Raw genomic sequence first — 15673 nt, 5'->3', positions numbered from 1 at the left:
ATAAAAGAAACAAATTTTATTTTTTTAAAAAGATTGTATTTATTTATTCGAGAGAAAGAGCTCAAGCATGCGTGGGGGTCAGAGGGAGAGGGAGAAGCAGGCTCCCCACTGAGCAGGGTGCCCAACATGGAGCTCAATCCCAGGACCCTGAGATCATGACCTGAGCTGAAGGCAGATGCCCAACCAACTGAGCCACCCAGGTGCCCCAAAGAAATTTTAAAAACTATTAAAACTAAATTTGGGGGGAAATTTCCATTAGGACACTTTAATGAGGAAGACTGACAAAGGCCTGAGTTCTAATCCTATATATTAATGTGTTATTTATTCTATTAATGTCAATCACTACTCTGAAGTCTGAAGTACAGCCTTCTCACAAACAAATCACTACTTCCATTATTAAATTATTCAAATGCAGGTTCATTTCCAAATTTTTCAAACAGAAATTTGATCAAATATAAAAGTAAATCACTAGGGGTGCCTGGGTGGCTCAGATGGTTAAGCATCTGCCTTCAGCTCAGGTCACGATCCCAGAGTCCTGGGATAGGGTCCCGCATTGGGCTCCCTGCTCCTTGGGAGCCTGCTTCTCCCTCTGCCTCTCTCTCTCTCTCATGAATAAATAAATAAAATCTTTAAAAAAAAAAAGTAAATCACTAGCCTCACTTACAATTTTAGAATGCAAGTAATCTTTTGATCTCTTCCCAGAAATTAAAATTGTCCGTACTTATCAACATTCAAAAAAAGATATCCAGAAGCATTTTTTAATAAGTAGATATCTAAATGGACTAGTAGTCTATTAAAAAGAATTCTATTGGGGCACCTGGCTGGCTCAGTCAGTGGAGCATTCAACTCTTGATCTTGGAGTCTTGAGTTTGAGCCCCATGTTGTGGGTAGTGATTACTTTAAAAATGGCTTAAACAAACAAACAAATAAATAAAGCAAGCACCTGTATAACTCCCACCCTTTAAAGAAAAAAGTCACCCTCAATCTTAAAAAAAAAGGGGGGGGGACACCTGCGTGGTTCAGTTGCTTAAGCGTCTACCTTCGGCTCAGGTCATGATCCCAGGGTCCTGGGATCCAGTCCCATATCGAGCTCCTTGCTCAGTGGGGAGCCTGCTTCTCCCTCTCCCTCTGCAGGCTGCTCCCCCTGCTTGTGCTCTCTTTCGCTCTTGCTCTCTCTTTGGCAAATAAATAAATAAATCTTAAAAAAAAAAAAAAAAAAGAGGGGCACCCGGGGGGCTCAGTCAGTTAAGTGTCTGCCTTCAGCTCAGGTTATGATCCCAGGGTCCTGGAATTGAGCCCCACACGGGCTCCAGGCTCAGTGGGGAATCTGCTTCTCTCTCTCCCTCTGCCTCTCCCCTCTGCTCCTACTCTCTCTCTTTCTCAAATAAATAAATAAAATCTTTAAAAAAATTTTATATTCTTTATATAAATATGTACATATATCTATATACAGCTATGTGTATAATACGTAAAAATTCTCCTAAAACACATGAGTAATGAAACTGAATATACTCCCCCACACACCAAAAAAATTCTCTTACTTATAACAATCCAAGAATAATTGAATTTAGAACAATGGCTACCTAGTAGGGACAGGAAGGCTGATGATGAGAGAGAAGTAGAGGTTTCAACTGTACCGGTAATGTTTATTTCTGAATCTCTGCGTGGATCCACATATGTTTACTACGTTAGTCTTTAAAGCTCTTTAATTATCACAAATATTTTGTTGAAAAGGATTTTAACAGAAACCACTAGTAGAAGGGAAATAGGTATAGTATTTTCAAAAAAGGAAATCCAGAAAACAAAGTGGGAGAGGTTGCTGGAGAGGACAGAATACAAGAAAGCACAATAAACAAAAAACATTATGATGGTGAGTGAAAAAAAAATCAATGATCACACACACAAAAAACCACAATGACAAAAATTCCTCTATTAAATGCCAAAGATTCTCAAATTCTGTTAAAAGTCTATATCTAACTATATACTTTTTACAAAATTCTTACCCAAAGCAAAATAACAGAGAAAGAAAGAGCAAGAGTGGATGTTGAATGTTTTCAAATGGCTTTTAAATATCCACTGAGATGATTATAGATGATTGCTTTTCTCCTTCAACCTACAGTCTACTATTTTTATTTTGGGAAATGAATGAATTAAGGCTTTCTTTATGGCATAACATTGGACCAATTCTTTTTTTTTTTAAGTAGTTTCCACACCCAACGTGAAACTCACAACCTTGAGATCAAGAGCCCTATGCTCTAACAAGCCAGCCAGGTGCCCCAACACTGGACCAATTCTTACAAATGTTACAAGCATGTTGGGAAAGAATATGTATTCTCTGTAGGGTGCAAAGTTCCTTGTGCATCTGTTATATCAAGCTTGTGTGTTATTTAAATCCTTCTCTGTATCTTTACCTATTTTATCAAGATAGGATTCGAAGGAATAACATTTGGTAAAATATAAGCATGTTTGTCTATGTATACATCAGCTCTGAAAGGAAATGGAAGTAACTCGAAAAATGCTTAATTCCAAGGAGGAAATAAGGGAGGGAACAAGATGTTTGTTTTTATACTTTTTGAATTATGAACTTGTGACATCACACATTCAAAAAAACTAAAAATAAATAAAAGTATAAAAGCAATAAAATTAAAAGTAGGGGCGCCTGGGTGGCTCGGTTGGTTGTCTGCCTTCGACTCAGGTCATAATCCCAGGGTCCTGGGATTGAGCCCCACGTCAGCTCCCTGCTCAGTGGGGAGTCTGCTCACCCTCTCCCTCTGCTGCTCCCCCAGCTTGTGCTCTCTCCCCATCTCTCTCAAGTAAAATAAATAAAAAATCTTAAAAAACTAAAATAAAAGTAAAGATTTTTAAAGAATCCCATTATGATTCACCTACCTATTTTTACATCACATTTGACTGTAAAAAGCTAAATGAAATCAAAGATTTCCAATATATTACAGAAAAAAATTATTTATGCAAAGTGGGAGAAAGAAAAATTCTAATTGTACTCCTTGCTTTTCATTTGGCCAGAATAGTTTTGCTTCAATATAAAAAATACTTTCTGATGCCTTGGAAGTAAAGTTATACATTTTTTAAAAGAAGCTAAAGTAGAAGTTTTACTCAATAGCACATTTTCATCATCTTTGTGAAAATTCATGTTTAAAACAGCAAAATTTGGGGCTCCTGGGTGGCTTAGTCGGTTAAGTATCCGACTCTTGATTTCGGCTCAGGTCATGATGTGAGACTGAGCCCCATGTTGGGCTCTGCGCTCATCACAGAGTCAGCTTGGGATTCTCCCCCTCTGCCCCTCCCCCTGCTCATGCTGTGTCTCTCTAAAATAAATAAGTAAAATCTTAAGATTTTACTTATTTATTTGACAGAGAGAGACACAGCGAGAGAGGGACATGAGCAGGGGGACTGGGAGAGGGAGAAGCAGGCCTCCTGCTGAGCAGGGAGCCCAACACGGGCCCAAACCCAGGACCCCAGGATTACGACCTGAGCCGAAGGCAGACGCCCAATGACTGAGCCACCCAGATGCCCCAATAAGTAAAATCTTTAAAAAATAAAAATAAAAAAGCAAAATTTTACAAACTACCTTATGCATGCATATAAAAAGAGAGGCATCTAGAATAAAATGCCCAAAAACATTTAAAAAGAAAATTAAAAGCCATATATATAATTTTTTTGGCTTATATATTTTAAAGACACATGAAACTCCATATACTACACCAATAGTTCATCGTTTCACTCCAGGAATTCCATTTCAAATTTTGCATGTCTTGTAGGGTAACACTGTAACCCATGGCATGTAGCCCTGTAGAGCATGAAATCTAATGTGAATATGTAATCTACTGACTACAACTCAGGAAACAAAACAACATATACCAGCATGCGGAGGAGGTTAAAGGAATAAAACAATCCTGCTCAAACATTCCTATGTTGGGTTATGGTAAATACCCTGAGATATAGGGTAATATAATTCATCTGCTTTTTAACCCTTAATTTGGACGATGAAAGAACATAATTTCCTTCCTTTCCACTTTTATATACTGTCTCAGTAAGTTCAAAGGTCCGATTCTATGTATGAGCAGCACACTGTGCTCATTGCTGGACAAAGAAATGGCAGCAATTTTTTTCTTTCAATTTTAACTATACTTACTTAGTATTAAAAATGAGCTATAGTTAATATATAACATAAATATTCATTACATTTTTTGAGAAAAATCACATTTTAAAAACACCATTGGAAAAATTGATTTTTTTTAATTGAAGATAGCTGACACAATGTTACATTAGTTTAAGTGTACAACATAGTGATTTCACAACTCTATACATTATGGAAAAAAGAATTAACTCTTATTCACTCTGTAGAACATCTTTCTTATACAGAGATGCTGCATAGGTCATGCAGAGCACACATCATTCCTATCTACTGAAGCATGAACATATAAAGCAATGGAGTGCTATGAGTTAGTTGCCTTTACCTAATTTCTTTCTTGGTCTCTGTCCACATTAATTTTTTTTCTTTTAAATCTTTTTCCCTCTAATTGAAAAAGTAATATATGTTCAACGGGTATTAATGTTATCTTAGGGGGAAAAATTACCTTGAATTTCACCATTGAAAATTAACCACTTAATGTTTGTCTTTCCAGCCTTTTGTCTAAGCACATGTTTATTTACATAAAATGCAATATGATTAAACCATTTTATATGTCTTCAGTTATCTAATACATCATGAACATTGTTCCTAGTCAATTAATATTATTATTTTTTTAAAGTATGTTCTATGCCCAACAGGAAGCTTGAACTCACTAACCCAAAATCAAGAGTCACATGTTCATGGCACCTGGCTGACTCAGTCTGTAGAGCATGCCACTCTTGATCTTGGGCTTGTGAGTTCTACCGCCGCATTGGGCATACAGATTACCTAAAAAAAAGAAAAAGAAAAAAAGAGTCGCATGCTCTACTGACTAAGCCAGCCAGGCACCCTCAGTTGATATTATTTTCAGTTTTTGTGTGATTGGAAAATAGCCTACAATATGGATTTATTTATTCATTTAAATTATACTTATTATTGGGCGCCTGGGTGGCTCAGTTGGTTAAGCGACTGCCTTCGGCTCAGGTCATGATCCTAGAGTCCCAGAATGGAGTCCCGCATCGGGCTCCCTGCTCAGCAGGGAGTCTGCTTCTCCCTCTGACCCTCTTCCCTCTCGTGCTCTCTATCTCTCATTCTCTCTCTCTCAAATAAATAAAATCTTTAAAAAATAAATAAATAAATAAATTATACTTATTATTTAATATAGCCAATTCCCTACTATTGAACATTTTGGTTTGTTTGTTTTTACTAACATAAATAATGTCTTGATCCTTGTGTATACATCTTTGAGCACATTTCTGATTAGTTCCTTACAATAACCTCCTAGAACTAGAATTGCACACCCAAGGAATATGTATCTTTTCAAGATTTTTTTTTAAGATTTTATTTATTTAGGGCGCCTGTGTGGCTCAGTTGGTTAAGAAACTGCCTTCGGCTCAGGTCATGATCCTGGAGTTCTGGGATTGAGTCCCACATCGGGCTCCCTGCTCGGCGGGGAGTCTGCTTCTCCCTCTGACCCTCTTCCCTCTCGTGCTATCTCTCATTCTCTCTCTCTCTCTCAAATAAATAAATAAGATCTTTTATTTATTTGAGAGAGAGAGAGAGAGCACGAACAAACAGGGGGAGTGGCAGGCAGAGGTAGAGGGAGAAGCAGGCTCCCCCCAGAGCAGGGGGAGCCCGATGTGGGCCTCAATCCCAGGACCCCGGAATCATGACCTAAGCCGAAGGCAGTCACTTAACGAACTGAGCCACCCAGGTGCCCTCTTTTTAAGAGTTTTGATGCATATTACCAAAATCCCCTCCAAACAGGCTATAAAAATTTCTTACTCCCACCAATGACATATTATTAGAGTATCCATGTTACTTAAAGTGGCTGATTTTTATGTTTGCAAGGAACAAACAAGGGCTTGATATTCTTTAACAATTTAAGTTTATCCATATATACTAATTGCATTGAATTCTGTTTACACTAAGATTTCTAGAAGGCTTGTTTAACTAGGTGTTTAAAGGAATAGGGTGCCTGGCTGGCTCAGTCAGTACAGCATGCAACTCTTGATCTCAGGGTCATTAGTTGGAGCCCCACGTGGGGTGTAAAGATTACCTTAAAAATAAAAAATAGGGGCCCCTGGGTGGCTCCGTTAAGCGGTCAACTCTTGATTTCAGCTCAGGTCATGATCCCCAGGTCCTGGGATCCAGCTCTGTGTCAGGCTCCATGCTCAGTGGAGAGGATTCTCTCTCTCTCCCTCTGCTTCTCCCTGCCAACTCATGGGTGTGCTTTCTCTCTCTCTCTCAAATAAATACACAAATCTAAATAAATCCTTAAATAAAGGAATAAACCTTATCTCCATCACTAATCGAATATTTTTTAAAAATCCTTCTGAGCTGGGACGCCTGGGTGGCTCAGTCAGTTAAGCGTCTACGTTCTGCTCAGGTCATGATCCCAGGGTCCTGGGTTCAAGTCCCACAGCAGGCTCCCTGCTCAGCTGGGAGCCTGCTTCTCCCTCTGCCTGCTTTGCCTGCTCTGCCTGCCGTTCCCCCCTGCTTGTGTTCTTTCTTTCTCTCTGACAAATAAATAAATAAAATCTTAAAAAAAAAACAAAAACAAATCAGGCTGAGCTGTTATGTGTCTGGAAAGGGCATGACTCTTTAATCCCAATAAACAAATAGTACGTACTTCAATGATTCCAAGATTTTGGTTTAGCGAATATCAGTATCCTGAAATGATATTTAACCACTATTGCAAATGAAAAGGTTAAAGTAGATAAGAGATAAATCTCTTGCAAAATTTGTTCCCAAACTTGAACACCCTTTTGTATACTCTTTCCGCTATAATTCACAACCAGAAACAAAGCCAGCAGATGGATAATGTTTTCATTCACTTTTACCTTTAGCATCCATTAACTCACCTAAATGTTTGTAATGGTGATTGTGAGCTTGTAATAAAACCTTTACTCGATCCAAAGGAGCAACTGTTGTTTTGGCACAGCATCCGGCAATACCTAAAAAATTTTTAAACAGTCAGGATGAAATTGCGTACCATTTCTTTCCACATGGAAACCGTTATTCATTCAGCCGGCACACCTTCTGATTTCTAATTTGGTCTCCATGGGTAGAACTGCCCAGTTGCAGGGATATGCAGATGATTGGCCCCCATTCCCTGTAACTTAATAATTGAGTATGTCAGACATAAAAATAAATTTGAAGAGTGTAAATCTTCCCCCTAATACCTGATGAGCACTGGGAATCTTGCTAAATGTAGTTATGGAGACAGACACCTGAAGGTTTTTACCCAGCTATGAGGCTCTGTTTCAAGTAACCTCTTCTTCTGGATGACTCTCACTGAAACAACCAACTTTTACCCATAACAGTCAGCATACCCATATATATTCAGCAATTATGTATTTGGTCCCTACCATGTGCCACTGTGCAGACATACAGATGACAGTAATGTGTGCACATGGGCTTTAGTGTAGGTCAGAATCCAGGGCAGCCCTACTAGCTTGACTTGCTTCTTCTAAGACAATAATATATGAAGACTCTCTCTGCTATAGACTGTGTCCTCCCAAATTCATATGTTGAAAACTAATTCCCACTGTGATGGTATTTAGAGGTGAGGCTTTTGGGAATTGATGAGGTCAGCAGGGTGGAGCCCTCGTGAACAAGATTAATGCCTTTATAAAAGCCCAGAGAAATCCCTGGCCCCTTCCACCATGTGAAAACACTGAGAAGGTATCACCATGTGAAAACACAAAGAGGGGCGCCTGGGTGGCTCAGATGGTTGGGCGTCTGCCTTCGGCTCGGGTCATGATCCCGGGGTCCTCAATCCCAGGAGCCACATCAGGCTCCTGGCTCAGCAGGGGGCCTGCTTCTCCCTCTCCCTCTGCCTCTCTCCCTGCTCATGCTTTCTCTTCTCTCTCTCTGTATCTCTGTGTCCCAAATGAATAAATAAAATCCTTTAAAAGAAAAAAAAAAAAAGAAAGAAAGAAAACACAAAGAGAAGGTGCCGTCTATGAGGAAGCAGGTCCTCACCAAACACCAAATCTCCTGACACCATGATTTGGCTTTCCCAGCTTCCAGAACTATAACAAATAAATATAACTATAACAAATAAGTGTCTGGAGCTTCCAGGTTGATAAAAAGGAAGTAAGAAAGGAAAGAAGGAAGGAAAAAGTTGTTTATAAAACACCCAGATTTTGATATTTTTGTTTAGTAGCCCAAACAGACGAAGAAAATTTTGTAAAGTACCTTACATGTTATAAGCACTTGATAAAATAGGCTGTTACATTATAAAAAGGTGGATAAAAAGTCTCTGGTGTCTTACTATGATTACATTAAGCTCTTCACTATTGCATATTTGATCCAGAAGGTACAAGAGGACTGGGATTTTGTGGGTCGCCTTTATTACTATACTGCCAGAGACCAGTACAGGGCCTGGCACATAACAGGCACTCAGTGTCTATTTAATGAATGAATGTAGGGGCACCTGGGTGGCTCAATCAGCTAAGCATCTGCCTGCAGCTCAGGTCATGATCCCAGGGTCCTGGGATTGAGCCCCACATCGGGCTCCCTGCTCAGCAGGGAGTTTGCTTCTCTCTCTCCCTCTCCCCCAGCTCCTGCTCGCTCTCCCTCTCGTTCTAAAATAAATAGGATTTTTTTTTAAAAATGAATGTAGAGTTTTACTTCACAATTTTTTTATTTTTTTTTAAATATTTTATTTAGTTATTTGGGGGAGAGAGAGAGAGAGCACACGAGCAGGGGGCAGAGGGAGAGGGAGAAGCAGACTCCCTTGCTGAGCAGGGAGCCTGACGTAGGGTTCAATCCCAGGACCCTGGCTGGGATCATGACCTTAGCCAAAGGCAGAAGGTAGGGGCGCCTGGGTGGCTCAGTTGTTAAGCATCTGCCTTTGATTCGGGTCATGATTCCAGGATCCTGGGAGCGAGCCCTGCATCGGGCTCCCTGCTCCGTGGGAAGCCTGCTTCTCCCTCTCCCACTCCCCTTGCTTGTGTTCCCTCTCTCGCTGTCTCTCTCTCTGTCAAAAAAAAAAAAAAAAAAAAGGCAGAAGGCAGACATTTAATGGACTGAGCCACCCAGACACCCCTACAAACTTTTTAAAATGTGAGACAAGGGTCGCCTGGGTGGCTCAGCCAGTTAAGCATCTGCCTTCAGCTCAGGTCATGATCCCAGGGTCCTGGGATAGAGCCCCGCATCAGGCTCCCTGCTCAGTGGAGAGCCTGCTTCTCCCTCTCCCTCTGTCGCTCCCCCTGCTTGTGCACTGTCTCTCTCTCTCTAATAAGTAAATAAAATCTTAAAAAAAAAAGTGAGACAAAATCACTCAAAATCCACACATTTATTTAATAGCCTACCATGTAACTAATATTAATTAAAATTCATATTCTGAGATATCCAAAAATAAAATACCTATTTGTATTCAAATATTAAATCCACATATAAGTTTCTATATCAAGCTTCTTTTATCTGAACTAATGAAAATCATAGTCATGACTACTCAAAATTGAGAAGAAACTAAAAATAATTTGCATTTGGGTATATTTGGTTTCAGAACATTATACTATCTTCTCAGTCATTATGAACTAACCATATAATGAAATTATTCAGAATATGTTCAATAAGTAGTTTCCTTTGATAGTATCTTAACTCAATCACATTACTTTATAGTTCAATTAATCATTACAACAATCCATTGAGTTAAGTCATACAGCTTTTATCTTCCTTTTGAGCAAATGAGGTTAAGATAGTGGCCAAGGCCACTGCTAATCAACAATAGTTAAGTTTTGAGTATTTACCTTGTACCAGGTACTAGGCTAAGAGATTTTTTTTTTTTTAAGATTTTATTTATTTATTTGACAGAGTGAGAGAGCACAAGCAGAGGGAGTGGCAGGCAGAGGGAGAGGGAGAAGCAGGCTCCCCACCAAGCAGGGAGCCCCACGTGGGGCTTGATCCCAGGGTGACCTGAGCTGAAGGCAGACGCCCAACTGATTGAGCCACCCAGGCATCCCTAGGCTAAGAGATTTAACTCAGAACACTATGCCAAGGCTTTTATGGATACTATCTCATTTAATCACTACAACCTTCTAAACAAGGATATCTTTTCCCATTTAAAGGATGTGAAGGGGCGCCTGGGTGGCTCAGTCATTAAGCGTCGGTCATGATCCCAGGGTCTAGGGTCCTAGGATCCAGCCCCGCATCAGGCTCCCTGCTCCGCGGGAAGCCTGCTTCTCCCTCTCCTACTCCCCCTGCTTGTGTTCCTGCTCTCGCGGTCTCTGTCAAATAAACCAGGAAAGAAAGAGAGAGGGCGCCTGGGTGGCTCAGTTGGTTAAGCGACTGACTTCGGCTCAGGTCATGATCCTGGGGTCCCGGGATCGAGTCCCACATCGGGCTCCCTGCTCAGCAGGGAGTCTGCTTCTCCCTCTGACCCTCTTCCCTCTCATGCTCTCTATCTCTCATTCTCTCCCTCTCAAATAAATAAATAAATAAAATCTTTAAAAAAAAAGAAAGAGAAAGAAAGAAAGGAAGGAAGGATGTGAAAACTGAGGCACAGGGAGGCTTAAAGTAACTTGCCCAAAGGTACTTTGTTGTATCACTTGGACAAGGAATTCATTCAAAATTATTCACACTTTCTAAAAATCTGAAGCAGCACTTTACCAAGAGACACAAATGGCCAAAAAGGATATGAAAAGATATTCAGCATCATTAGTCATCAGGGAAATGCAAATTAAAACCACAAGCACATACCTTTAAACACCTATTTAAAGAGAAACACACAATTACACAAACACAAAGGACACAAACTCTGATAACAGCAAGTATTGACAAGATAGTGGGGATACAAAATGGAACAGACACTTTAGAAAAGAGTTTGGTGAGCTCCCGGGTGGCTCAGTTGGTTAAGCCACTGCCTTCGGCTCAGATCATGATCCTGGGGTCTCAGGATCAAGCCCCCATCAGGGTCCCTGCTCAGTGGGCAGCCTGCTTCTCCCTCTGACCCTCCCCCCTCATGCTCTCTCTCTCAAGTAAATAAATAAAATCTTAAAAAAAAAAGGAAAAGAGTTTGGCAATTCCTACTTCACTCCAAATAAAACTTGGAATCTTTACAATTGTTTGGGAAGCCTTTCATTCAGCCTCCCATCACCTCTAACCTCCTTCCCCCATCAACACTTGGCTCCAGCTACATAACTTTGCTTAAAGCCTGAAATGCTCCTCTTGAGACATCAACTTGCAAACTCCCTCACTACCTCAAGTCTGCTCAAGTGTCATCCTCTCCAAGAGATTTATCATGACTGTCCTAATTAACACTGCACCCACTCAGCCTCTGCATTTCCTTGCGCCATTCTCCTTTTTACTTCTTCCCATTGCATTCATCACCTTCTAACGTACTATATAACTTACTTTCTCATTTTACTTATTCTCTTTCTCCCCTCAACTCTTCAATCAATGTAAACTCCAGGATCTTTGTTTTGTTTCCTGATACACACTGAGCATGTAGCAGGCACTCATATTCTTTGTATAAATGAATGAATGCCGTTTTTATCAGAACAAAATAAATTCTTAATACTACTGCACCCTACAGATATTCTTTCTAAAAGCCCTTATAATGTGGAATTGTAAAAATTCCCACCTTAGCAAGTAATTAAGTGTTGACAACCCAATCAATTAAGAGAGGGTAGCGATTGAAAACACTTCTTTATAGGAAAGCAGAGGAAGTTTCTGAGAGACAATTATGAACTTTCTGGCCTCACAGTGGCACGGATAGAAGGGCTTCCCCAGCTACCTGTCATGTAGCTATGGAACACTTTGCTAGAATCACTGGAACCAGTTTTGCACAATTTCCCAGTCAACTTTAAAAAAGCTGACCTCCAATATTTGCTTTCTTTAAAGCAAACGGCAAAATCCAGTTCTACACTGTGTCATTTATAGTCTTTATAAAAGAAAGGGGTACCCGGCATGTTTCACGGAAACCCTGGAGTCTTTGCAAAGGACTAAGCTCTTTTCCCTACCATCCAACCCCGAAGAATGGTGCTTGGTTCAGCCTGTCCACCTCCCCAGCGGCTCCCTGACAGCTCGAGGCCCTTCCTCCCCAGGATCCTGCTGTCACTAGTCAAGTGATTATTAGAGTTACAACAGGTCAGAGCAAATAGCGGAGCATTGAAGCAGCCAGAGTCCAAGAACGTCACTGCGGCCGCAAGCACCGTATCTGCCCCGGATCCCGCCCTGCCACCCCAGCACGGCCGGGTCCCCCCGGCTGACACCCACCTCCAGCCAGAAAGGAGCGCAGCCAGTAGAAGTCCCGACGGGCGGTGGGCCCTCCGGCTCCTGCCGCCTGCGGCATCGCGGGAGGGGGGTCCGCCGCTGCCAAGGCCGCCGCTGCCGCCATCAGGACCAGTGCCGCGTCGGGAACTCTGGTCGCCAATTTACAAGCCACGGGCTGGGGCCATGGCCACAGCGGGCGGTGACAGAGCACCGACCGCCGCGCGGGCGGGACGGAATAACACCCGGCTGCGCGACGCGGGCTGATGGCGTACGCCAGGGGGCGGGGCCTGGGCGCGGGTCCCAAGTGGGAGTCACCCGCGCTTGCCACCTCCCCCACCCAGCGTCGCCCCACTACCCTACTCCCGGCCTCGCTTTCCAGGCCTCTTCTGTTCTAACGGAAGAGAAGCGTGGCCCCGAGGGAGGTCCCACCAAAACCCCACCACCTCAGAGAGCTCGCCCCGGTCCATTGACTTTAACTGCCCATCCGGCTGTCTTCTGAACTACGTCAGATGAATCCTTTCCAGAACCAGTCTTTGGTTCCTCTCTGCTCTTTCCAGGAACCTCGGAAATTGCACCATTTCCCACCAAATCAGTTCTGCCTTCACAGAGCTTCTCACTGAACCTCAGTTTCTGCCCTTCCTAACCCACCTATTAATCTTCCACTCCACCCCATCACCTCTGTCAAAGAAATATTGCTAAAGCAGATTGTTCTTTCTTTGGGGCCCTACAAATTACACAAATACTTTTGCCTTGTCAAGCCTTTCTGAATCTGTGCCTTGTGCTTAGCTCTCAAATCCCACTGAGCTCTACTCCCCACTCCAGTCTCAGTCCTAAACTCTTAGAAACTCCCTAGTTCCTTCTCCCTTCCCCCATTGTATTCCAAGACTCTATTACTTAACTACTCTATAGGGGCACAATTCTCTTACTGTGAGCCCCTCATCACTTCCCAGGCTGGGCAAAATCATTCCTATTCTTTATAACCAAAGTTGTTCTGAACTTGTATCGTCTTTCAGAAACTATCTTTTATGATTTTCCTCAATACTTATTCCAACCTTTCCTGTTATTGGCACTGGTGTCTTCTTTCTCTTTCTATGGATATGCTTCTGTAAGGTGTTTCTAGCCAAATGTAGTCACTAATGATGAGTCCAGATTTAAATTTTATCTTTCCCCATGTTCCCAATTTTCGATTTCCGCTGGAAAATACAGACCCATATAATAGTATCATTATTTATATTTTACATGTCTAATGACAAGAATCAAAAGCTCCCCAGAATAGAATGATTGTACATTGTAAATGTAACTAATGCTACTAAATTGTACAATTAAAAATGGTTAAAATTGTAAATTTTAAATGAAGTGTATTTTACACAATAAAAAAATTCAAAGAGGGGCGCCTGCATGGCTCAGTCGTTAAGCGTCTGCCTTCGGCTCGGGTCATGATCCCAGGGTCCTGGAATCGAGCCCCGCATCAGTCTCCCTGCTCCGTGGGAAGCCTGCTTCTCCCTCTCCCACTCCCCCTGCTTGTGTACCCTCTCTCACTGTGTGTCTCTCTCTCTGTCAAATAAATAAATAAAATCTTCAAAAAAAATTTTTTTCCAAAGAAAAAACTCATTTTTTTTTTAGTGTAACAACAAAGGAAAAATTTCTGTATTTTTGGGGTGCCTAGCTGGCTCAGTCAGTAGATTGTGCAACTCTTGACCTCAGGGTTGTGAGTTCGAGCCCCACATTGGGTGTAGAGATTACTTTAAATCTTAAAAAAAATTATATGATTTCACTCATATGTGGAATTTAAGAAACAAAACAGAGAATCATAGGGGAAGGGAGGGAAAAATAAAATAAGATGAAATCAGAGAGGGAACCAAACTGTAAGAGACTTTTTTTTTAAGATTTTATTTATTTATTTGTCAGAGAGAGAGAGAGAAACAGAGAGCAAGCACAAGCAGGAGGAGGGGCAGAGGGAGAAGCAGACTCCCTGCTGAGCAGGGAGCCTGATGCAGAACTCGATCCCGGGACCCTGGGATCATGACTAGAGCGGAAGGCAGCTGCTTAACTGACTGAGCCACCCAGGAGTCCCGTTCTTTTTTTTTTTTTTTAAGATTTTATTTATTTCTTTGAAAGAGAGAGAAAGAGCTGGGGAGAGGGGCAGAGGGAGAAGCAGACTCCTCGACAAGCAGTGAGCCCGATGAGGGGCTTGATGCAGGGCTTGATGTGGGCCTCTATCCCAGGACCCTGAGATCATGACCTGAACCCAAGGCATAGGCTTAACAGACTGAGCCACCCAGGTGCCCCCAAAAGACTCTTATCTATAGGAAACAAATTGAGGGGTGCTGGAGTAGAGGCAGGTGTGGAATGGGGTAACTGGGTGATGGGCATTAAGGAGGGCACTTGTAATGAGCACTGGGTGTTATATGTAACTGATGAATCACTAAACTCTACCTCTGAAACTAATAATACACTATATGTTAATTAATTGAATTTAAATAAAATTAAAAAACACAAATTTCTGCATTTTCATATTACCTAACTAGCGAAACTGCCCTATTCCTATTGCTAACATGTATTTTTCCTGTCCTGTAAGCCATTATGGTACGCCTTTTCTCTCCCATTTCCATTTCCAATGAGATGCACCTTACAAGTTTAACTTACCACGTAATGGCTCCCAACTCCAAAACTCAATCCAGTTGAAGGATGGAAAGTTGATATAAAAGACAACTGACAAGGCACCTGGGTGGCACAGTCCATTAAGCACCCAACTCTTGGTTTTGGCTCAGGTTGTGAGATTGACCCCGTGTCTGCTTAAGTTTCTCTCCCCCTATGCCCCTTACCCCTCATCGCGTGCATGCGCTCACACTGTCTCTCTCTAATAAATGAATAAATCTTAAAAAAAAGATAACTGACAAGTCTAGTGATTTCAACATCCAATTACTTCTCCATCTATGCAACTGGTTGCTACTAAACTACCCAATCTAAAGATGTCATAGTGTCCCAGGGCTCAGTCAGCGGGTCTCTTCTATAATTACACTCACTATGGGAGATCTCACCCAACCTCACAGTTTTATTTTTTATTATTATTTGGTTATATTTTATTTATTTTTTTAAGTAAATTCTATGCCCCTTGTGGGGCTCAAACTCACAACCCCTGAGATCAAGAGTCACATGCTCTATGGACTAAGCCAGCCAGGTGCCACTATATTTTATTTTATTTTTCACAATATAGTGATTCAGCAATTCTATACACTACTCAGTGCTCATCACAGTAAGTGTACTTTTACTCTCCGTCACCTATTTCACCCATTCCCCACCTACCTCTCCTCT

General features: G+C 41.6%; 1 protein-coding gene across 1 annotated transcript in view; it reads right to left on the bottom strand.

The window, feature by feature from the left end:
- Positions 1–12591, bottom strand: part of SLC25A16 (solute carrier family 25 member 16) — a 49426-nt gene extending 36835 nt beyond the window's left edge. Inside the window, exons 1-2 of the mRNA XM_088019779.1 lie at positions 12362–12591; positions 6997–7089 (exon numbers count right to left, since the gene is read on the bottom strand). Coding sequence (XP_087875905.1) covers positions 6997–7089; positions 12362–12482 — 214 coding nt within the window. The 5' untranslated portion in view covers positions 12483–12591. The remainder of the gene's footprint in view (positions 1–6996; positions 7090–12361) is intronic.
- Positions 12592–15673: the final 3082 nt, after the last annotated feature.

Source organism: Eumetopias jubatus, unplaced genomic scaffold (assembly GCF_037043125.1).
Source record: "Eumetopias jubatus isolate StellerSeaLion01/CBP00866 unplaced genomic scaffold, mEumJub1_p1.0 scaffold_17, whole genome shotgun sequence".
Taxonomy (NCBI): domain Eukaryota; kingdom Metazoa; phylum Chordata; class Mammalia; order Carnivora; family Otariidae; genus Eumetopias; species Eumetopias jubatus.
Note: the sequence above shows the minus strand (reverse complement) of the source record. Positions and strands in the feature narration are given on the sequence as shown.